Source organism: Heteronotia binoei, chromosome 19, assembly GCF_032191835.1.
Source record: "Heteronotia binoei isolate CCM8104 ecotype False Entrance Well chromosome 19, APGP_CSIRO_Hbin_v1, whole genome shotgun sequence".
NCBI lineage: Eukaryota > Metazoa > Chordata > Lepidosauria > Squamata > Gekkonidae > Heteronotia > Heteronotia binoei.
This window is the reverse complement of record NC_083241.1, coordinates 488,391-509,949: the sequence shown is the minus strand read 5'-3', so window position 1 is coordinate 509,949 and position 21,559 is coordinate 488,391. Positions and strand designations below refer to the sequence as shown.

The following is a 21,559-nucleotide window of genomic DNA, read 5'->3' as shown; positions in this document are numbered from 1 at the left end:
AGTTTGGAAAGATGGGCAAGGCAGGAGGGGAAGCGGGAGAACTTCCCTCGGCCGGAGTTCCGGGGCGGAGAGCGGCTGCCTCCCCTCTGGAGGTCTGGGCTTGAGTGGCAGGCCTCCGTCGGGGCCCCTCCCCGCTGGCTGCAGACGGGCCTCGAGGGGAGGGGGCAGGGCAGGGCCAGGCGCGCGGTGGCCCCGCGGGGAGGAGGAGGGAGAGGGCCTCTGCGGGGCTAGCTTCTGCCGGCGCCATGAGCCCCTCCTCGGAGGCCGCCCGCCTGCTGGAGGCCGCCGACTTCGCCGCCCGCAAGCACAAGGAGCAGCGGCGCAAGGACCCGGAGGGCACCCCCTACATCAACCACCCCATCGGTGGGTCAGACCCCCATAGGGCGGGAGGGCAGCTCCCCCCCCCCCGGCCGCCGCTCACCCCTCCCCTCCCCTGTGCCCCTGCAGGTGTGGCCTGCATCCTGGCCCAGGAAGGCGGAGTCACCGACGTGGCGGTGCTGCAGGTAAGACCCCCCCCCCGCCCCACCAGCCAGCCAGCCGGAGGAGAGCGCCTCTGAGCGCGTGCAGAGGGCCCGACGCTGCCGCCGCTTCTCCCCCGCAGGCGGCGCTGCTGCACGACACGCTGGAGGACACCGACACCTCCCCGGCCGAGCTGGAGGAGCGCTTCGGGGCGGAGGTGCGGCGCCTGGTGCAGGAGGTGACCGACGACAAGGCCTTGCCCAAGGCCCAGCGCAAGCGCCTGCAGGTGCAACGGGCCGCCAGCAAAAGCCCCTCCGCCCGGCTGGTCGCTCTGGCCGACAAGCTCCACAACCTGCGCGACCTCCAGCGCTGCACCCCCGCAGGTCAGGCACGATTCACCCCCACCTCCAAAGGCCCAAGCCAGAAGACACCTCAACCACAGACCATCGCCATCCAAACCCTCAGCACTAGCAAAGAAAAGGCAGCTCTCCAGCCTTGTCCCAGAAAAGATGGGTCCAGGACAGGAGACCAGGGCCCCAAAGCCCCTCCCCCCCAATCTGGGCCCAAGACAAGGGAGCAAGTGCATAGGCAGGCAGGGCTTTACAGGAAAGTTCCAGCACTTGAACCCAGAAAGAAACAGGTAGCCCTACTGCTCTAAAGGTACCTGGCCCCATTCCGGACTCAGGGAAGGCTGTGGGGGCTGCCATACATTACAATAATCCCACCTAGAGATGACCAAAGAGCACTCCCAAACTCTTGTGCGCAACGTGAATGAATACGTTCCTCTTGGGTTGCCAGATCATTTCATACTAGAAGGTCAATTAAATGTAACAATCCATTACTTAGGGTCATCTCTAGGACTCAGGTCAGGACGCCGTATGTTTAAAAGGGCACTGTAGAAAATAAAAACATGGACTCTGTACAAAAACTCCAGCCATAGACCAAGTTTGTAGCGTTTCCAAATTAGGCTCTTGGAAGCCTCGCTGCTCTCAGGTACAGAAGCGAAGGCCAGTAGCGGATTTGGGAAAGAGGCTGGGAGGGAGGTCCTTGCTCTGGTTGAGCTGGCAGCCTGGATCAGTGAGGCTGCTGTTGACAGCTGGAAAGAGCAGCTGAGTACAGCACCTGCCTCCCTGTCAGTGTTCTGGCCTCCACCCCAGGGGAACGTAGAGGAGCCTGAGACCCATGGTGGTGGGGTTTACCAGCCAGAGCCTGGCTGGAGTGTGACAAAACAAAGCACGTGGGCGCAAACGGGTTGGCCTTCCACCCGAAGAAAAGGAGTAAATCAGTCTGGTCACCTGCAGGGTTCCTTGCACAAGCCCCATTGGTTGTGATGGCTGCAATGGAGGCAGAGGCCTCACCTGCCTGCTGGAGACTGGCTGGCACTTGAAGGCAGTGAGCTAGTCCTGCTGCTGAAGAGCACAGAGCAGAGGAGCAGCTGCCCACGTGCCAGAACTGCCTGCGCTGCTGGTCTGTGAGGGGTGTCTGCGTGTGTCGCAGCCCGGTTTCTAACTGGCCGGTTTCCTTTGGCAGGTTGGTCAGAGGAGCGGGTCCAGGAGTACTTCCTTTGGGCCTTGGAGGTGGTGAAGGGCTTGAGAGGGACCAACGCGGTGCTGGAAGAGAAGCTGCAGCAGCTGTTCCAAGCAAGAGGCCTCCTCCTGGTGTGACCTGCCCCCCCCTCATCCCCACCTGGGAGACCACTGACTCAGCTTGACTCCTGGATGGGAAATGTTCTGTTGCCCCCGGACCTCTGGCCCCAAGTGACGTACCCCCAGTGTGATTGAGAGAGCTCATTATTATCACAGTCGCTAGAACAGCCATATACATGCAGTTGAAATTAAAAAATTGTATACAAAATACAAGACATGCAAAATAAAAAGTAAAACACTGGAACCTCGTTTCTGTGACCTAAGTGTATCCGGGCACAAAATCCAGCAACTTGCTAAGTGATCTTGGGATTCTTATCCGATAAAGGGCAGTGGAGCCTGGCTTGATTTATTTCTGCACGCGGGAACCTCCAGCAACTGGGGGTCGTCATGATAGGATTGCCAATCCCCAGGTGGGGGCAGGGGATCCCCCGGTTTGGAGGCCTTCCCCCCGCTTCAGGGTCATCAGAAAGCGGGGGGGGGGGGAGGGGAGGGAAATGTCTGCTGGGAACTCTATTATTCTCTATGGAGATTTATTCCCATATAAAATCATGGAGAATTGATCCGCGGGTATCTGGGGCTCTGGGGGAGCTGTTTTTGGGGGTAGAAGCACCAAATTTTCAGTACAGAATCTAGTGCCTCTCCCCAAAATACCCCCCAAGTTTCAAAAAGATTGGACCAGGGGGTCCAATTCTATGAGCCCCAAAAGAAGGTGCCCCTTTCCTTCATTATTTCCTGTGGAAGGAAGGCATTGAAAAGGTGTGCCATCCCTTTAAATGTGAGGGCCAGAACTCCCTTTGGAGTTCAATTATGCTTGTCACAGCCTTGCTCCTGGCTCCGCCCCAGTGTCTCCTGGCTCCACCCCCAAACTCCCCAGATATTTCTTGAATTGGACTTGGCAACCCTACGTCGTGATGATAATAGCCCCTCCCCAAGCAACCAAAGGGGTGGGGGGCTGCATGCGGCTCAGCCCAGGAGGAACCGGGGGGCGTGGGGGGAGTTCCTTGTGCAGCTCCCGCGGCCCCCTTCCCCCCGCCCCAGAGGGAAAGGAAAGCCGTTGCGCGCGCTCTCAGCACCCATTTGGCCTCACCCGGCCTCCGTCGCTACTGCGGCGGCGGAAGTAAATGGGCCGCGCTGCCATGGCGCCGCTCAGCCACTTCCGGCGGGCGCTTCCGGGTCGCCTGCGAGTCGTTTGGCCGGGCCATGGCCTCCCCCGGGCACCGGGACGCGCCGGAGCTGCCGGACTTCGGGCTGCTGAAGCGGCTGGCGCGGGACGAGCTGGTCTACCTGCTCGAGCAGGTGAGGCGGGGGCGGGGAGGGGGCTGCGTGGCCGGGCCGGGCGCTGACCTCTGACCTCCTCCTCCTGCAGCTGCCCGGGAAGAAGGACCTGTTCCTCGAGGCCGACCTGATGAGCCCGCTGGACCGCATCGCCAACGTCTCCCTCCTCAAGGTAAGGATGGCGAGGGGAGGGAGGGAGGGAGGGAGGGGAAGGGGCCGCCGGGCTCACTCCTCTTCCTCCTCCTCTCCCCGAGCAGCAGCACGAAGTGGACAAGCTCTACCGCGTGGAGACCAGGCCGGCCCTCAGCACCAGCGACCAGTGAGTCCCGCTTGCGGGGTGGGGGGAGGAGCCCCCTTCAGGGGGAGGAGCCCCCCTCACCCGCCTGCCTTCTCCCCCCCCCCCCCCAGGTTGTGCTTCCTAGTCCGCCCGCGCATCAGGAGCGTCAAGTACGTGGCAGGTGAGTCGGAGGGAGGCGTCCTGATGGCCCCACCTGGCGGGTTGCAGGTCGGAAATGCTGGGAGGCTGCGCTTGAATCCTCCCACCCCTTCACGCCATGGAAGCTCGCTGGGGGACCCAGGCACTCCCTCTCACAGCCTCACCTACCAAACAGGGCTGTTGGGAGGATGGAAAGGAGAAGGATGTAAGCTGCTTGACAGGGTCCCCAAGCCAGCCACCAGCCAACATTTGAACATATGAACATATGAAGCTGCCTTATACTGAATCAGACCCTTGGTCCATCAAAGTCAGTATTGTCTTCTCAGACTGGCAGCGGCTCTCCAGGGTCTCAAGCTGAGGTTTTTCACACCTATTTGCCTGGACCCTTTTTTGGAGATGCCAGGGATTGAACCTGGGACCTTCTGCTTCCCAAGCAGATGCTCTACCACTGAGCCACCGTCCCTACTGAGCACACTCCCAACAAAAAAAAAAACTGGGAAGGAAAGTGGCTTATAAATGGATAATTAAAAATCCCACCGGCTGTGCTTGTCTGGGTGCTAGCAGGCTGTTGGACAGGTGTCCTTTGAGTGGTCAGACCAGAGCACTGCCCTCAAGTGGAGCAAGATAATACCCCCATCCAGTGGAGTAGCAGAGGTGGCGGGCATGGGCACTGCCTGCTCCTGAGCCAGACCCATGCTCTGCCAAGGTCAGCGTTGCCTCCTCCAACGGGCAGTGGTCTCAGGTCAAGGGTTTGCACATCACCCCCCTCAGCTATTGGACTAGAGATGCTGCCCCCTCAGCAGCCTCCCCTCCTCTCAAGCGCAGTCTTTTCTTGCCCCACCTTTGATGAGCACCAGTATACATGGAGTGTGCTAGGAAACAATTGAGGGAGTCTGCCTTAGTTCTTGCCACCCATTCCAACTGTGCAGTGTAGTCATTATTTTGTGAGTCTCCCTTCTCATCAGGGGTGGGGGACAACTTCACAGAAAACAGAATCTGCTTTCTCACAGACCCTAAACTTTTTACTGCTCTCTCCTTGACGAGCACTGGAGGGAATGTTGGTTGGTGGCTGGCTTGGGGACCCTGGTGGTGGCTTGCAGGCCTACCTCCTGTTCCATTGCATGCTGGTCATGGCCAAAGCCTTGCAGGAGGAAAGGTGGAGCCTGCCCTGTCTGAGCAGCTCTCTTGCCGCCCTGCGCCTCTTTCCAGACATCGTCAATGCTGATAAGGCTGCTGGGAGGATCCGCAAGTACAAGATCATCTTCACCCCTCAGAAGGTGAGGGGCTTTATTAGGTTAGAAATGGCACGTGCTGCTTTTAGAGAGTCTTCCTCAAGGCAGCAAGAATACGAAAATACAATCCCCTGCCTCCACCTGGAGATTGGTAACCTTAGCTTTCATCCAGAGAACTGTGTTTTGGATATTATTTTATGCTGCTGAATCTTGTTTTGTGCTATTTTTATGGCTTTTTCACATTATTTTGCTGTTTGTATTGTTTTGGCTTTGTGAGCCCGCTTGAGCAGGTATCTGGAGTGGCAGCGTGTATGTTTTCTAAAGAACACACACACACGGCTTGGGAGCAAAATCTTTAGTCTGACTGGGCGGGATCAGAGGCAATTTGCCTTGTGAGAGGTCTTGTGGGGGGCGAAGGGTGTCTGTTGTGGTCACTTCTCTTCCTCTGTAAACAGGAGTTTGGGAGAGTCTCCATCTTGCTTCATGGGCTTGTGCAGGTTCTGGTCTATGTCTGCCTAGGCATCCAGTGTGTCAGGAATGGGCGGAGGGGGGCTGCTAAGGCCCCCCGGAGGGACTGACTGCTGGCTTCCTCCCTTGCAGTTCTACAAGTGTGAGATGGTCCTGGAGGAAGAGGGGATCTATGGGGGTAAGTCTGGCGCGTGTCAGTAGAGGGCTCTCCCAAGTCTGCTGCAGAGGATGTAGGAAGAAGACGTAGCACCTTTGATCTGCCCATGACCTGGGGAGTTGGCATGCCTGGCTTCCCAGAATCCCGTTCCCCAAGCTCAGAGATTTCTGGGCAGTTCCTGCGGTGGTGACAGGCCATGGACTGGAGTACAGTTACCATCAAAGCCCCTCCCTGCTCCTCTCCCTCTCCAGATGTGACCTGGGATGAGTGGTCCTTCTACCTGCTGCCTTTGGATGATGACATCATCAGCATGGAGCTGCCCGAGTTCTTCCGGGACTACTTCCTGGTCAGTCTTTCACACTCCCTTCCCCTGCCCCCATTTCCCCCTGGCAGCTGAGCCGTGGCAGCAGCAGGAGCCGAGAGGCTTCTCGGAGAGGCCCCCTGATGGCTGGCTGGGGCTTCTGGCTGTCACTGCTTTGGGTATGAGGGCTCTGCAGGGTTGACCTTCCCAGCAAGGGAGGTGGGGCTGGTGGCTGGCTGCTGAGACTGAACCCGCTGCTTGTTGTTCTTGTGTTGTGCAGGAAGGGAATCAGTGCTGGATCAGCACCGTGGCCCAGGCTTTGCAGCTCATGAGCTCCCTCTTTGGACCGCTTTCCAGAACTTACGGAATTGGCCGGTGTGCCAAGGTGCAGCCTAACAAAAGGGGAGGGGTGGGGGCCTGAGAAGCTTTTGTGGGTGGGTGGGGGCACAGTCCAGCTTCTGGGCAGCTGAGAAATGCAGTAAGGGACTTTGAAGTGCATTTTGGACGGTTCGTTTGCCTTTCTCCGTGTGGTCACTGCAGAGCTGGGACGGGGAGGCGGTTCAGCACTGCAAGTGGTGGAGGCAGGATTGTGCAGCGGGGCTTGGTGGTGGGACCCTGGGCTTGAGATAACGGGCAGGGTGTGCTCTTCTTCCAGATGGTCCACGAAATCTGGCGCGAGGTAGCGGAGGAGAGTGAAGGGGACAGCCTGGGCCGGAAGCCAGAGATTGGTCAAGTGTTCCTCCTGGACAGAGGTGGGGGCTCATGGAGTGGCTCTGAGCTGAAGGCTCGTCTCCCAGCCTGGCACACTGCCAGATCACAGGAGCTTTTCCTTCCCCACTTTAGTGACTGAATGGATGGCAAATGAGACCCCTCTGCTGACCCGCTGACACAGCAGACCCCTTGATGGTCGGCTTTGGTGGGTCCCCCTGGGGCTGAGGTGCCTCCCCATAGGGCCCTGAAGGAGGCTGCAGGCATTGGGGCACCCACTGGGGGCTTACTCTCTTTGCAGATGTGGATTACGTCACAGCCCTCTGCTCCCAGGTTGTGTACGAAGGCCTGGTCGATGACACCTTCCGCATCAAGTGTGGTAAGTTCCCCAGCCCTGAGGGCTGCTTTCCCATTGGCCAGCCTGACTCTTTGGGGCCAGCTGGGGGTTGAGCTGCCTCCTGGAATGAACACTTAGCAGCTAATGGGCCACCTGCAAGCCAAGAATATGCGTGTGTGGTGGGGGGAGCACCCTGGCTCATTTCTGTCCTCTGTAGGGAGTGTGGACTTTGGCCCAGACGTCACCTCCTCTGAGCGGAGCATCAAAGTCCTGCTGAATGCCCAGGATAAGGTACGTCTGGCTGCTGCAGCAAGCTTGGCCAGAAAGCTGCAGGGCTTCTAAGAGGCCAAACGGCTGCCTGGTGATGCAAGGAGCCCCCCGGGGGCAGGGGGAGGAGGAGTCCTGAGGGCCTGCATGCCCCATAACATTTGCAGCGGCTGGAGGGGTCAGTGAGGCCAGCCCCCCGCCCCACACTCCTCCAAGCACCCTTCGGCTCCCTCTGCTGCTGAAGGCATGGTGGCTGCTCCCCCCTGCGAGAGACTCCTGGCACAGCAGTGTTGGAGATGCCCCTTCGTTGGGTCTTGCCAGAAGCAGACAGAATGGATTCCGAAATGGATAAGAAGTGCCTTGTTGGGACTTCCGGGGTTGGAAAATGCCAAGCTGAACTGCTTCTCAGAAGGGGAGCAGGCTGGAACTTCTGTTCGGGGTAGTGGAAGGCAATTTAATGCCTACTTTTCTCAGTCAGAGATCAGTCCAAGATGTACACAGGAAACTTTGAGGAGATTTACCTTGGCTAAAAGGGAGTCCCGGAGGGGGCGAGCTCCTTTGAGGGGTCTCCGGAGACGAGTTGCATTTTCATCATCTGCAGAAGTTTCCAGAGTCATAAGCTTGACAGGATCTTAATTTTTTTGATACTACTAAACATCTAAAGCTACACAAGACCGGTGTTGATCTGGATAACTACAGAAAATGTACAGATCACTATCTTTCATTCCAGGACTAATTAAAGTTAAACAAAATAAAATCAGAAGGTGGGAAATTGAAATCTAGAAAGCTTGGAAGAAAAAGAGAAGGGGCGAAATTTGGACTTTGTAAATTTAAAGGACAGTGCTAAAAAGTGGAAAGGAATTTATTGTTTGGTCTACTTGCGGTTTCTGAGAAAAAGCCCCATCGTCATAGAATTGCAGCTCCCACAGTCAACACAGGAAATACGTCAAGTATCGAGATCTCTCTACCAGCGAAAACGGGATTTGGTGCCAAGTAAAGCAGGAAGCATTGGATGGAAAAGGGAAATCATCGAAGCAGACAGCCTACTCTAGGGCTATAATATCATAGAAAAACATCGGCGGCCATTGCAAGGAGGCTAAAGTTTAAATAACATTTTTAAAGTGTTCGGGACATTAAAAATTGGGGAGCCGACAGAGGTAACGTTTATAAGGTAAATGCTATTGGACCTTATTGTTAATAACTATTTTAGAAGCCTCTAAAGAAAAAAGATTTTTTTTTTTTAAAGTGAGGCAGAAAGTCGCAACTTCCATTTTGGAGAGAATAAAAACTTTAATATCTGAGCCCAGGAGGCTCTGAGGACGGCGGACTTAGGCTTATTGAAGAAAGCAAGCTTCACTCTTTTAAACCTGATAGTTGAAATTTAATTTGGTGAGGTCAACATTTTCGGTGTTTTTACATGTCAGACCACAAGCAAACCCGAGCAAGGACTTCTTCATTGGAGAAAGTGTAGGACCAATTAGATGCAATGGAAGCCAGGATAATGAAAGGGGTGAAGGAGATAACTGCTTCCAAAAAAGAAATTAGAAAAGATATTGAAGAGCTAATAAAGATATAGAAGATCTCAGAAATAAGACTGTGGTAACAGCAAAGAAAGTGCAAGAGGTGGAAGGGAGAGTGAAAGTACATGATTCCACCTTGTTAAAAATACAAGAAAAAGTGGCAATTCATGACTGCAAATTGATGGAGACCCAGAGCCGTCTGAGAGGAGTACTTGAGGATGAAGAAACTGATTTGAAAGAATATTTAATAAAAATAATTGCGGAATTTTTGGAGGAAGATCCTGAAGGGACTAGAAATATGTATGACTATATGTATAGAGTGAACTCACTTTATGCCAAAAAAAATAATCTACCAAGAGATGTGGTTATAAGATATATGACAAAAGAAATGGTGGGAAAGATCATGAATAAAAACTTTGAAAAGACATTGATAGTGGGAGGCAGCAGAGTAAGAATTATGAAGGAGTTACCACGACAAGTGATAAATGACAGAAGAGCATACAAAAACCTGACAGAAAAATTACAGGACAATGAAATGAGGTATAGATGGATAATACCTGAAAGTTTGAGCTTTGAACTTCAAGGAAAAAGGATTACAGTTACAAACACACAGGAACTGCGTAGATTTTGTGAAGAACATAAAGAATTTGCACCACGATGGATTACAAATTATTATCTTGGAATGTAAATGGACTAAATTCACCACAAAAAAGAAAGACAACGTTTCATTGGATTAAAAAGCAAAATTATAATATCATTTGTTTACAAGAAGTACATATCAAACAAAAGGATTATAAATTTTTATGGAATAAGCAATTGAACATATGAACATATGAAGCTGCCTTATACTGAATCAGACCTTTGGTCCATCAAAGTCAGTATTGTCTTCTCAGACTGGCAGTGGCTCTCCAGGGTCTCCAGCTGAGGTTTTTCACACCTATTTGCCTGGACCTTTTTTTTTTGGAGATGCCAGGGATTGAACCTGGGACCTTCTGCTTCCCAAGCAGATGCTCTACCACTGAGCCACAGTCCCTTCCCAGGGACTAGAATTGGGACTAGAATTTCATTCATTGGCTGAACAGAAGAAAAGGGGAGTGATTTTTTTTATTAAACAAGAATTGGAGCCAAAATTAGTGTTTAAAAACAAAAATGGAAAATGGTCCATCAAAGTCAGTATTGTCTTCTCAGACTGGCAGTGGCTCTCCAGGGTCTCCAGCTGAGGTTTTTCACACCTATTTGCCTGGACCCTTTTTTTTTTGGAGATGCCAGGGATTGAACCTGGGTCCTTCTGCTTCCCAAGCAGATGCTCTACCACTGAGCCACAGTCCCTCCCCAGGGACTAGAAATTGGGACTAGAATTTCATTCATTGGCTGAACAGAAGAAAAGGGGAGTGATTTTTTTTTTATTAAACAAGAACTGGAGCCGAAATTAGTGTTTAAAGACAAAAATGGAAGATTTGTAGCAGTAGAAATAATATTAAATGCAAAAAAAAGTTGTTATTGGAGCTGTATGCACCAAATGGAGCAAAGGATGTTTTTTTAAAAGACATTATACAACAATTTGATGAAGTGACATATGATCAAATTTTGATAATGGGGGGTTTTAATGGAACAATCCAGAATACACTGGATAGGTCTGGGGAAAAAAGAATAAGGAAGGAAAATTGCCAGAGTCTTTTTTTGAACTGGTCAAACAAGAAAACCTGGAAGATATATGGAGAAAATTTAACCCTGAAGTATGGGACTATACCTTTTTTTCAGCAAGACATAATACTTTTTCCAGAATTGACATGTTGTGGGGCACTAAGGATTTAGGCCTTATAACAAAAAAATAGAGATTTTACCTAAAATAGGGGCTGATTATAACCCAATAATGTGGATTACAAAATTGTCTAAAAAGTCGAGAAGATGGAGATTAAATGAAGATTTACTACAGAATAAAGAAATAGTGACATCTCTAGAAAATGAAACTAAAGTTTTCTTCCAAATAAACGATAAAGAAGATATAGAATTTCAGATGGTGTGGGATGCTTATAAAGCAGTAATGAGAGGAACACTGATTGAATAATAAAGACAAGAGGGCAAAAGACAAACAGATGTTGGACATTCAAAATGAAATAAAGAAAAAAGGGGAACTGAGAAAAAGACCAGGGAAAAAGAAAATTATGAGAGAGATTACAATATTACAAACACAAATGGAGACATTTGTTAAATAAAGAACTGGAATGGAATATGGAAAGATTACAGCAGAAATCTTTTGAGGGAGCAAACAAACCTGGAAAATATTTGGCCTGGCAACTGAAAAAAAGAGAGAAAGTAAAATTATTAATAAAATTGTGGTTGATGGAAGAGAGTTGGTAGATCAGGAAGGAATAAAAAGAGAATTTTTTAAAGTACTATGCCAAATTATCTAAGGGTGTTAAAATAAAGAAAGAAAAAATGGAAACGTATTTACAAAATATTAAAATAGCACCCTTAACAGAAAATATGAAAAAAGCTTTGAATGATCTAATTGAAAAAATAGAAATTGAAGCAGTGATTAATGCAATGAAAAATGGAAAGGCACCTGGGCCAGATGGATATACTGCTAAATTTTATAAAATCTTCAAAGAGGAATTAATACCGAAACTTCAGAAATTGATGAACATTATAAAAATAAAAGGGGAAATACCAAATACATGGAAGGAAGCTGTTATTTCATTGATCCCGAAAGAAGATAGAGATGTCACGAATGTAAAAAATTATAGACCAATTTCACTATTAAATAATGATTATAAAATATATACAAGAATATTGGCAGAATGGCTTAAACATCATTTGATAAATTTTATTAAGGAGGATCAAGCAGGGTTTCTTCCCAAAAGGCAAATAAGAGACAATATTAGAACTGTTGTAAATATCGTGGAATATTATGAAAGACATCCAGAAAAGGAAGTAGCATTATTCTTTGTGGATGCAGAGAAAGCATTTGATAATTTAAACTGGGACTTTATGTTTGCAGTAATGGAGAAAATGGAGTTGGGGGAAAACTTTATAAGGATGATAAAAACAATATATACTGAACAACGTGCAAGGTTATGTATAAATGCAGATCTTACAGAAGATATGACAATTAGCAAAGGTACAAGACAATGCTGTCCGCTTTTCCCACTGTTGTTTATAATTACTCTTGAATTCTTACTGATGCAAATCCAAGAAGACAAAGTAATAGAAGGATTAAAAGTAAAAGGATTTACTTACAAATATAGGGCATTTGCAGATGATATAATGTTTATAAATGAAAATCCCATACAAGTAACACCTTTGTTGTTAGTTAAAATACAAGAATATGGAGAACTGGCGGGACTTTATATTAATAAAGAAAAATAAAAACTGCTATGTAAAAATATGCAAGTAAGTAAATGAAAGGAACTGCAGAAGCAAACGAGTTGTGAAGTTACCTCTAAGGTAAAATATTTGGGTGTGGAGATAGCAATAAAGAATATTGATTTGTTTAAAAACAGTTATGAGAAGCTATGGCGTAAAATGGATGAAGATATGATAAAATGGAATAAACTTAATTTGTCATTGCTTGGTAGAATAGCTGCAATTGAGATGAATATTCTGCCAAGAATAATGTATTTGTTTCAAACTATTCCGATTGTGAAAGACAGTAAACAGTTTAATAAATGACAAAGGAAAATTTCAGAGTTTGTGTGGGCTGGGAAGAAACCAAGGATCAAAATGAAAATTTTAACAGATGCAAAAGAGAGAGGAGGATTCCAATTACCAGATTTAAAACTATATCATGAAGCAGTTTGTTTAGTGTGGATAAAAGAATGGGTGACGCTGTTAAACAAAAAACTCTTAGCGTTGGAAGGTCATGGAAATAAATTTGGCTGGCACGCTTATATGTACTATGGGAAACAAAAGATGGATGGTTTTTTCTCTCACCATTATATAAGAAACAATTTGCTAAATACATGGATGAAATATAAGAAATATGGGGATGAGAGAAAACCGTTATGGATTGTGCCAGCAGAAGTAATAAAAATAACAGCTGAGACGGGTGAAGAAAAGTGGTTGTCATATAACCAACTATTAAAAATACTAAGTGGCAAAATAGAGTTGAAAACTGCTGAAGAGCTGAATAATAAATATGATTGTTCCAAATGCAACAAATAAAGAGCTTGGTGGAAAATAATATTAAAACTGAAGGAATAAGAAAAGAGCAAACAGAAATGGAAAAACTTCTGCTTGGAGACAATGAAAAATTAATTTCAAAATTATATAAATTACTCTTAAAATGGTCTACGGAAGATGAAGTAGTGAAATCTCAAATGATTAAGTGGGCAATTAATGTAAATAAAGAAATACAGATGGATACTTGGGAATATTTGTGGAAGAATTCTATAAAGCTTTCGACGTGTCATAGTATTAAAGAGAACTGTTTTAAAATGATGTATAGATGGTATATGACTCCTAAAAAGTTGGCAAAGATGAACAATAAGATGCCAGATAGATGTTGGAAATGTAAAAAACATGAAGGTTCTTTCTACCATATGTGGTGGACTTGTGAAAGAGCAAAAAAGTATTGGCAGATGATTCAACAAGAAATTTCTAGGATCTTGGAATACGAATTTAAGAAAGTTGCAGAGACTTTTCTGTTGGGATCACAAATGGAAAAATTTCCAAAAGAAGATAGAACTATAATTTGGTACTTGCTTTCAGCTGCTAGGACATTGTATGCGCAGTTGTGGAAGCAAGAAAAAATACCAGAAAAATGGGATTGGATTGTAAAAGTTATGACATGGAGTGAAATGGACAAATTAACAAGAATTTTAAGAGACTATGACTTAGAAGTTTTTAAGATGGAGTGGAAAAAGTTTAGAAGATACGTAAAAAAAGAGTGGAAAATAAAAGGACATTGGACAATTTTTGATAATGATTAAGTCTTAGAAGGAAAAAGAATATTAATCTTTGTTTTTATTAGTTAAGGGTACCTTTAAATATTAGTATTTTAAGTAAATAACACCGGTGGGGGTCAAGTAACGGGGGGAGGGGTGGTTAGAAAGTAATATATGGGATAGATAAAAAGAAGTTATTAATGATGCAAGAAATAGATAGTTACCATATGTTACTAAATAAAATTGTTTTAAAAGAAGAAGTGCCTTGTTTGTTCATAAATATTGGTTTGTCTTTTCCCTTCTGTAAGGCAAATACTGAAATGGTTTCTTCCTTGAAAATTTGTTCAGTATGTTTTTCTTTTAATAAATCATGAATACCTTGGAACAAGTTTCTCGCTCTCTCTCAAATTATGGGGTTCCTACAGTTTCAACCCCCCCCCCCCCCCCCGTTGAGCTGGTTGGGCTGGGAGTCCTTCAGAATTCCCAACACTTCATTGATGCAGGCAAAAGCCAGAATCCCCAGAATAAAACTCTGTTGGTCTCAGAGGTGCCCCTGCTGCTTCAGAGCAAGAGGGCAACCCCCCCCCCTCGACTCTACTTCATTCATACTTTGTCTTTCTTCCCGGGGAGGGGGGCTTCCCCCATCCTCCTGCTCTCCATCTGATCCTCCCAGCAACTTTGCGTGATCAGTTGGTGGCTGTGAGGGTGTGGCAGCAGGCCAGCTAAGTGGCAGAGCAGATCTCAGATGCCCGTCCCACCGCTCACTGGCTCGCATGTGTCTCCCCTTCCCAGGTGTTCTGCAAGATCCGCAACGAGCACTTCTCCGGCGTGTTTGGCTTCCTGAGCCAAAAGGCACGGAACTTGCAGGCGCAGTATGATGTAAGCGGGCGGGGAGACGGGCCATGGCGGGGTGGGGAAGCAGTCTGGGGCGGGGGACGTTGGCCACCTGGTAGCATGATGCCCTCTTGCCTTGCAGCGACGCCGTGGGATGGACATCAAGCAGATGAAGAACTTTGTGTCCCAGGAGCTGAAGGGCTTGAAGCAAGAGCATCGCCTGCTCAGCCTGCGTAGGTCCCTCCCTCCCTCCCCTGGACGGCTGGGTATGGGGCGGGGGTGGGGGGTTAGGCTGCATTTAAGGTGGATGAAGAGGAGCAGCCGTGGGGGGGGGGAGGGAGGCAGGGATCGAGGCATTTGCAGATCTCTTTGCACAGTCCTTGTTGTGCCTCCAGATATAGGGGCCTGTGAGTCCATCATGAAGAAGAAGACCAAGCAAGATTTCCAGGAGCTGCTGAAGACGGAGCACGGTGAGCCCAGCTCCCCTCCCCTCCCCTCCCCTGGCTGGAGCCTCGCTTGTTCCCAGGCAGGCAGAATTCCTGATGCCAGAGCGGAGAGCCGGGTGACTGGCACCTCATGCTTCACCTTCCCTCTTCCACCAGGGGGGGGAATGGGCACCTTTCCTGATGCCCCTCAGGACTTTGTGGCATCCCTGCTTGCTTCTTGGACTGGCAGGCTTGGTGCTTGATCTCAACGTGAAGGGTGCCTGGAGTAGTGGAGGGGGCAGAGACAGATTATTCCCCTCCCTGGCCCCTCCAGCCTCTGCAGATGTTTCAGGACTTGCCTTCGGATGGCTCCCCACAGAATGCTGCAGGTCTCCAGGATACCTTTGTGGAATTTCTGCCCAGCAGTGCTTCACCAAGTACTGCAGAACAGAACGAACGGGCACTTTGGCTGTGTGAGTCTGTCCGCAGCAGACATTGTGGCCACAGGGAGGGGGGAGCTTTCAGGAGGCACTGCTGACTCCAGACCCTGACGTGAGCTTGGAAGTACCTTCAGTATCTGAAGCAGGGACTCCCACAAGCTCTTCCCCTGCGGCCACCAATGGTGTTACTTGTTCAGCTGCTGCTGGACTCCGGCTCTTTCCTGCTGCTGCTGCAGACAGAGCCACACAGCCCCCCATCTGGATATGAAGAGCTGAGTAGCGACTCCCCCCCAGTTGCCTGTGTCTTGGAGGGGCTGCTGGGCTCCGGCTCTTCCCTTCTTGCTGTGCTCCCCCTCCCCATAGAAGTGGGCGGCCGGAGTGTTCTGAGGAGCAGCTGGAGAGGGAATGGGGCAGATGCTGGCTTGGGCACGGAGAGCGAGAAGCCAGGATTTGGAGTTCATGGCCTCGGCTGCAGCAGTGCTGGCCATAGGGAAGTTGTGCCCCAGAGCAGAGCTTTGAGTGCTGGCCCCACAGAACCCTGTGGCTGGCTAATACGGGGGTCTGCCCAGCCCTCTCCTCTGGGCTCTGCCAGGTGCAGTCCTTTGGGCAGATGCCAGCTGATTCAGCCGAGAGTGCCGACCAAGGACCATGGAGTAGTTGCCCCACCCTGAGAGGAGGGGTCCGGTGCCCTCGGATGGTGCAGATGATTTGGCTGCAGGAGGCCTGAAGTGGCCATGGCCAGGTTTTCCCAGGAGGGAGACGGAGAAATCTCCTTGGCCCCTCAGCAGCTGTGGTGTCTCCTTCTAGGCTGGGGGGGAGAGATTTGAGCCGCTGCACTTTTTAATTTTGAGGTGCCTTGAAGCATTCTTGCCATGCCCCGATACTAGAAACACTAAGCTGGAAAAAGTGTCAGTGAAATGGGGAATATTGAGTACCGTCCCATCACACAAGGCATTCATTGTGCATAGCTGCGCACTGAGAAGACTGGTGCATGACCCCATTTTTTGAGGACTTTCTTTCAAAAATTCTGTACGGAGTCAACCTTTAGGAGTGCATCTCATCCTGAGGAATCTTAATTGAAATATTGTTGGAAATCATTCCTTATTTGTTATATTTCTATTTGTAAAATCTATGTCAAAATTCTATTATTTCTGATCATTTGAGGCTGGTTATCACGGAACCTTTGTTCCGTGAGAGCCAGTTTGGTGTAGTGGTTAAGTGTGCAGACACTTATCTGGGAGAACCGGGTTTGATTCCCCACTCCTCCACTTGCAGTTGCTGGAATGGCCTTGGGTCAGCCAGAGCTCTCTTATCTGGGAGAACCGGGTTGGATTCCCCACTCCTCCACTTGCAGCTGCTGGAATGGCCTTGGGTCAGCCAGAGCTCTCTTATCTGGGAGAACCGGGTTGGATTCCCCACTCCTCCACTTGCACCTGCTGGAATGGCCTTGGGTCAGCCAGAGCTCTCTTATCTGGGAGAACCGGGTTGGATTCCCCACTCCTCCACTTGCAGCTGCTGGAATGGCCTTGGGTCAGCCAGAGCTCTCTTATCTGGGAGAACCGGGTTTGATTCCCCACTCCTCCACTTGCAGCTGCTGGAATGGCCTTGGGTCAGCCAGAGCTCTGGCAGAGGTTGTCCTTGAAAGGGCAGCTGCTGTGAAAGTCCCCTCAGCCCTACCCACCTCACAGGGTGTTTGTTGTGGGGGAGGAAGGGAAAGGAGATAGTGAGCCGCTCTGAGACTCTTGAGTGGAGGGCGGAATATAAATCCAATGTCTTCTCGTGCCTGTGTTTGTGGCTGGACTAGATTCCCAAAGCAGCCGTTCTCCTGGGGAGCGGGAAGAATCCTGCGAAGGAGGCAGACTCACCACAGGGCTTTTGCTGCCCCTCCAGACTGAGGAGCAGCCCGGAGCTGCTTCCGGTCTCTTCAGGAGGGGGCCCCTGCTGCCACCTCCCGCCCCCCAGGTGCTGCTGGCAGGCAGATCGGGGCAGGTTGCCCTGCCTTGGCCCCTGGCCCGAGTCCTGCTCCTCATCTCTGGAGGGGATGGATGGAAGGTGCTGAAGTAGGGAGCCCCAACTCTGACCTCAGCTCCCCTCTGCAGCGCTTCTGGAAGGGTTCGATGTCCGGGAAAGCATTTGCTTCATTGAAGAGCACATCGACCGGCAGGTGAGGACGGGCCGGTGGGAGAGCTGGGGGCTTGGGGGCCAGCGAGTGGCCACTCACCTCCCCTCCCCTCCCTGCTGTTGGGCAGGTCTCCCCCATTGAGAGCCTGCGTCTGCTGTGCCTGCTGTCCATCACAGAGAACGGTAGGTGCCATTTTGCAGGGGGGTGGGGGGTGCCTCGAGAGTAGACCGACTGTGCCTTGACCTCTGCATGTGTCCGGCTGCTCTAGGACTGGCCCCCAAGGACTACCGCTCCCTCAAGACCCAGTACCTGCAGGTGAGGGCCCTGGGGGTGGGGACGGCAGCGGGCCACCTTCTGGGGTGAGGAGTTGCTGGGGCTGGGCCTGTCTGGCGTCCCCCTCCTGCGCTTGAGCCATTACCCGCCCTCAAGGGCTCTCCCACAGCCCGCCCTTCCCGTGTGCTGCTCTCCTTCTCCGAGTTCCCCTGGGAGGCCTGCATTCGGCCCTTACACCCCCTCTGCCTGCCCACCAGAGCTACGGGCCAGAGCACTTGCTGACCTTTCACAACCTGAAGCGCATGGGGCTGCTGACGGAGCAGGTCCCCGGGGAGACCCTGACGGCTGTGGAGAGCAAAGTCAGCAAGCTGGTGACTGACCGAGCTGCAGGTGAGGAGGGGGAGGGCAGCTAAAGGCAGCTCCTCCTGAAGGGGGGGGGGGGCTCCACCCTCAGCCTCTGCTGACTCCCTTCCCCTATGCTCTGGTCTTGCAGGGAAGCTCTCCGACGCCTTCAGCTCTCTGGCCAGGAAAAGCAATTTCCGAGCCATAAGCAAGAAGTTGGGGCTGGTAGGTGTGCGCTGGGGGGAGGGCCTGATGGGAGGGGACAATGCGGAACACTGCTCCTCTTCTCCCCCCCCCCCCAGATCCCGCGTGTGGCCGGAGAGTACGACCTGAAAGCGCCCCCGGACATGGCCTACGTCTTCAGCGGAGCCTACACGCCCCTGAGCTGCAAGCTGGTGGAGCAGGTGCCTGTGGGCGAGAGGGGGGCTGGGGGGGGGCGGAGGCTGAAGGGCCCGTCTGACCCCTGCCTGCCTGCAGGTGCTGGAGCGGAAGAGCTGGCAGGGCCTGGAGGAGGCGGTGCGTCTGCTGAGCGGGAACGAGTTTGTGGCCACAGGCAAGTGTCCTGCTGCCTCTGCCTGCCCCTCCCAGTGGCAACAGCTCAGGAAGGGTTTCTTTCATTGCTTTCACAGTAATGGAAGCGCACTTAATACAGTTGAAATGCACAGAAAGTCCATACCAAACAGAAGAGTAGCTCAAAATGAACACAAGCCCAGTTTCAAATCAGGCCTGGACTCCCCCCGAATCGTTGCTCACTCTCAACACCTGCCCTGCCTGGGCCAGGCTTCTGGTTTCCCCCAGGGGGAGGCTCCTGAGGCTTCACCTCCAAAAGGGAACTCGCGTGGCCCCCCCCCGGCATTGAGAAGGGGGCTGACCTGATCCCAAGGGATAGTCTCTGGAGGCCCCCGCCCCCCCGTGAGGGTCTTGGGCCCTTCAGGAGGAGTGTTTGCCGCTTCCTCTGTTTCACGGGCGTTTTGTGCTGCTCTGTTCTTGGGGGGCCCCTCCAGACACCGCAGCAGAGGAGAACTCTTGGGAGTCGCAGCGCATCATCCTGGCGGTCTTCTTAGGGGGCTGCACCTTCTCGGAAATCTCGGCCCTGCGCTTCCTGGGCAAAGAAAGAGGTACTGAGCCAAGCGGGGCCTGGGTGGGGGTGGGGGGAACGGCAGTTTTCCCAAGGAGCACAAAACCTTTGTGGCCCCCTCAGGCTGCCTCTGGAAGGGTGTTTGATGTGCATGCCCCTCTCTCCCCCCTTGGTCCTTCTAGGGCTCAGGTTCGTGTTCCTGACCACGGCCATCATGAACAGTGCGCGCCTGCTGGAAGCCATGATGGAGAGCAGAACATGAAGGAGGGGGCCAGGGGGCTGATCTTCCTCCCTAGGGGAGCTGCCTTGCCCGTGACACCCTGCCCCTGAAGGGGGTGTTTCCAGGTGGAGGCCCCACCTTCTCCTGGGGGGAGTGCGTGCTTCTGTCTGCCTCTGGTGGGGGGGGAGAGACTCTGTGCCCCCTGCTCTAGTTTCCCAGCTGGCTGGGGGGGGAGGGGTGTTTTCTGAAGCTTCTCTTTTGGTTTGTCATCAGAATAAACCGTTGTCGAGGGGGCAGCCCATGCTCGCGTGTGTGTCCCTTATTCAGTGGGGGTGGGGAGAGTGAACCCCTGACCTGGGAAACGGAGGCAGAATTGCTCCCTCTGCTGCGGCCCTTGTGAGTGAGTGGGGGAGAGGGGGGCAGCTGTAGTGAAGGCCACGAAAGAGTCTTTTGAGCTCCAGGCCTGGTATGAAGATGAGGCTGCAGCAGCAGGGAGGTGCCCAAAACTTCCTCTGGCTCCACCTGGGAGGGGGGAGGAGGCCTGCCTTCCAGTTGCCCTGCTCCGGGGCTGGCTAAGAAGAGGCGGGCTGCTCCTGGGGGTGTTTCCTTTCTCTGAAGCCCAAGTTGCTCAGGTTGCTGAGCTCTCACAGGGAGTGAAGCTGTGGCTGCCCCCCCCCCACCAGCCCAGCCCACAGGTTCTTGGGCTTGCCCCCAGGACTGCAGGGTTCGAGTGCCCCAGAGCCGTAGAAGGTGCTGCGACTTGGGGGGTCTCAGGGAAAGACAAGGTGTTTGTTGCCTGCGTTGGGCGCTTTGCCTTTGGGGGTAGAACTGTGGCTCACAAGCTGCGCAGGAGGGGGGGATCCCAGGAGGGAACAAAATGGGGTGCTGAGGATGGATCCAGTAGTGGGCTCCTCCCCTGCTACCGCCAGGGCATTTGTGCCCCTGTCCCCACCACCACCACCATCTCAGGAGTGCCACAAGGGGGGGCGGCTTCCCCTCCGGGGCCAGCGCTTGGCTTTTCTGCCCGTTGTGGTTAATATGCCCAGGCGTCTCTTGGGAGGGGGGGTCCCCCATGTGGAGCAGGCCCCGCGCACTGGGCGATCTCCTGCCTGGGGCACTTGTGGGCTCCTCCCTTTCTCCTCTGTGGCTGAGACTGCCTCCCTCTGACTGGGGCAGGCTTCTTCCCTGAGAGGCTGGGCGGGCTCATGGCTTCCAGCATTCCCCCCCCCCCCAGAAGCCTGAGGGAGTGCCTGTGCCCCCGTGGCAGGGCCAGCAATGGCTGTGTGCCCCTTGCTGCTGGAAAGCTTCCTGGGGGAAGAAAAGCCACTTGTGCAGCGGCTGAGCTTGCTGCGGGGGGTAGGGGGAGGGGGACCCACCTGACACATTGTCCTGTTGCAAAAGAGGAGCAGTTCCCTGTTCTAACCATGGAGGGAAATCAGGCCTTTGCTGTTCAAAAGCAACAGCTGTGCCTCAGCAACAGTGCCTGGGTGGAGGTGATAAAGCAGGCGGGTTAGAGACTTTACAAGTCTCGTGAAGGAGGAAAGGGGCGGGATTTCTAAATGGCCGCTTTGGCTGCTGAGCTGTAGATGTCAAGACAGATGGGGGGGGGGAGCTGCACCTGGGTCTGGTCTCAGACACTCCCTGAGTTGCACACCCCATAAAGCAAAACAACTTTATTGAAATTCAGGGGAAAGGATTAAAAATAAGGCCTGTAGTCCAGTGGCAATTAAAATGCACAGAAAACAGAACAAAATGTTTCTAGCTGTCTCTTGGTGACCCAGCTGGTTCTGGAAGCAAAGAGCCCTTGAGCATAGTAACACAGACTGTCTCCTTGCCTTGGAGGCCTGGAGAAGAAAAGTGCAAAAGCAAACTATGAGATGAGAGCTCTTCTCATTCGACTACTTTTGTAGAACCCTGTGGAATCTTCCAGGTGAGAGTGAGTCCCCCCATCAGATCCACAGGTGAGCCCAGAGAGCCAACCTAGATGGGGGGCCTTACGGAGCTCCCCAGCAGCCCCCGTCACAGCACATCCAGGCAGCATGCAGAAGAGGGAGTTCCCTCGGGGAAGCCCGTGGCTTGAGCTGGAGCAGACGAGGGAGAGGCCCTCTGCTTTTCCTGCCCCCTGGCAGGGGG

The 21,559-nt window shown here is 51.7% G+C and overlaps 2 protein-coding genes across 3 annotated transcripts; both read left to right on the top strand.

The window, feature by feature from the left end:
• On the top strand, positions 1–2,349 carry HDDC3 (HD domain containing 3). Its single transcript, XM_060259938.1, has 4 exons — positions 1–363; positions 448–503; positions 602–842; positions 1,990–2,349. Exons 1-4 carry the CDS (start codon positions 246–248, stop codon positions 2,121–2,123), a joined length of 549 nt encoding a protein of 182 aa, XP_060115921.1. The 5' UTR covers positions 1–245; the 3' UTR covers positions 2,124–2,349.
• A 913-nt stretch (positions 2,350–3,262) lies between these two features.
• Positions 3,263–19,727, top strand: VPS33B (VPS33B late endosome and lysosome associated). Of its 2 annotated transcripts, XM_060260216.1 has the most exons (23): positions 3,263–3,401; positions 3,472–3,552; positions 3,638–3,699; positions 3,789–3,838; positions 5,026–5,093; positions 5,649–5,694; positions 5,925–6,019; positions 6,255–6,359; positions 6,630–6,726; positions 6,984–7,061; positions 7,237–7,310; positions 14,485–14,571; positions 14,669–14,759; positions 14,922–14,996; positions 17,491–17,555; positions 17,641–17,695; positions 17,782–17,828; positions 18,044–18,176; positions 18,280–18,353; positions 18,431–18,532; positions 18,606–18,687; positions 19,133–19,246; positions 19,389–19,727. In XM_060260216.1, the coding sequence occupies exons 1-23, from the start codon at positions 3,306–3,308 to the stop codon at positions 19,466–19,468; spliced, it is 1,857 nt and encodes a 618-aa protein (XP_060116199.1). In that variant the 5' UTR covers positions 3,263–3,305; the 3' UTR covers positions 19,469–19,727. The 2 variants fall into 2 exon arrangements, with proteins under 2 accessions (XP_060116199.1, XP_060116200.1); XM_060260217.1 differs by lacking the exon at positions 18,280–18,353 and having other exon boundaries at positions 3,303–3,401.
• The last annotated feature ends 1,832 nt before the right edge of the window (positions 19,728–21,559 follow it).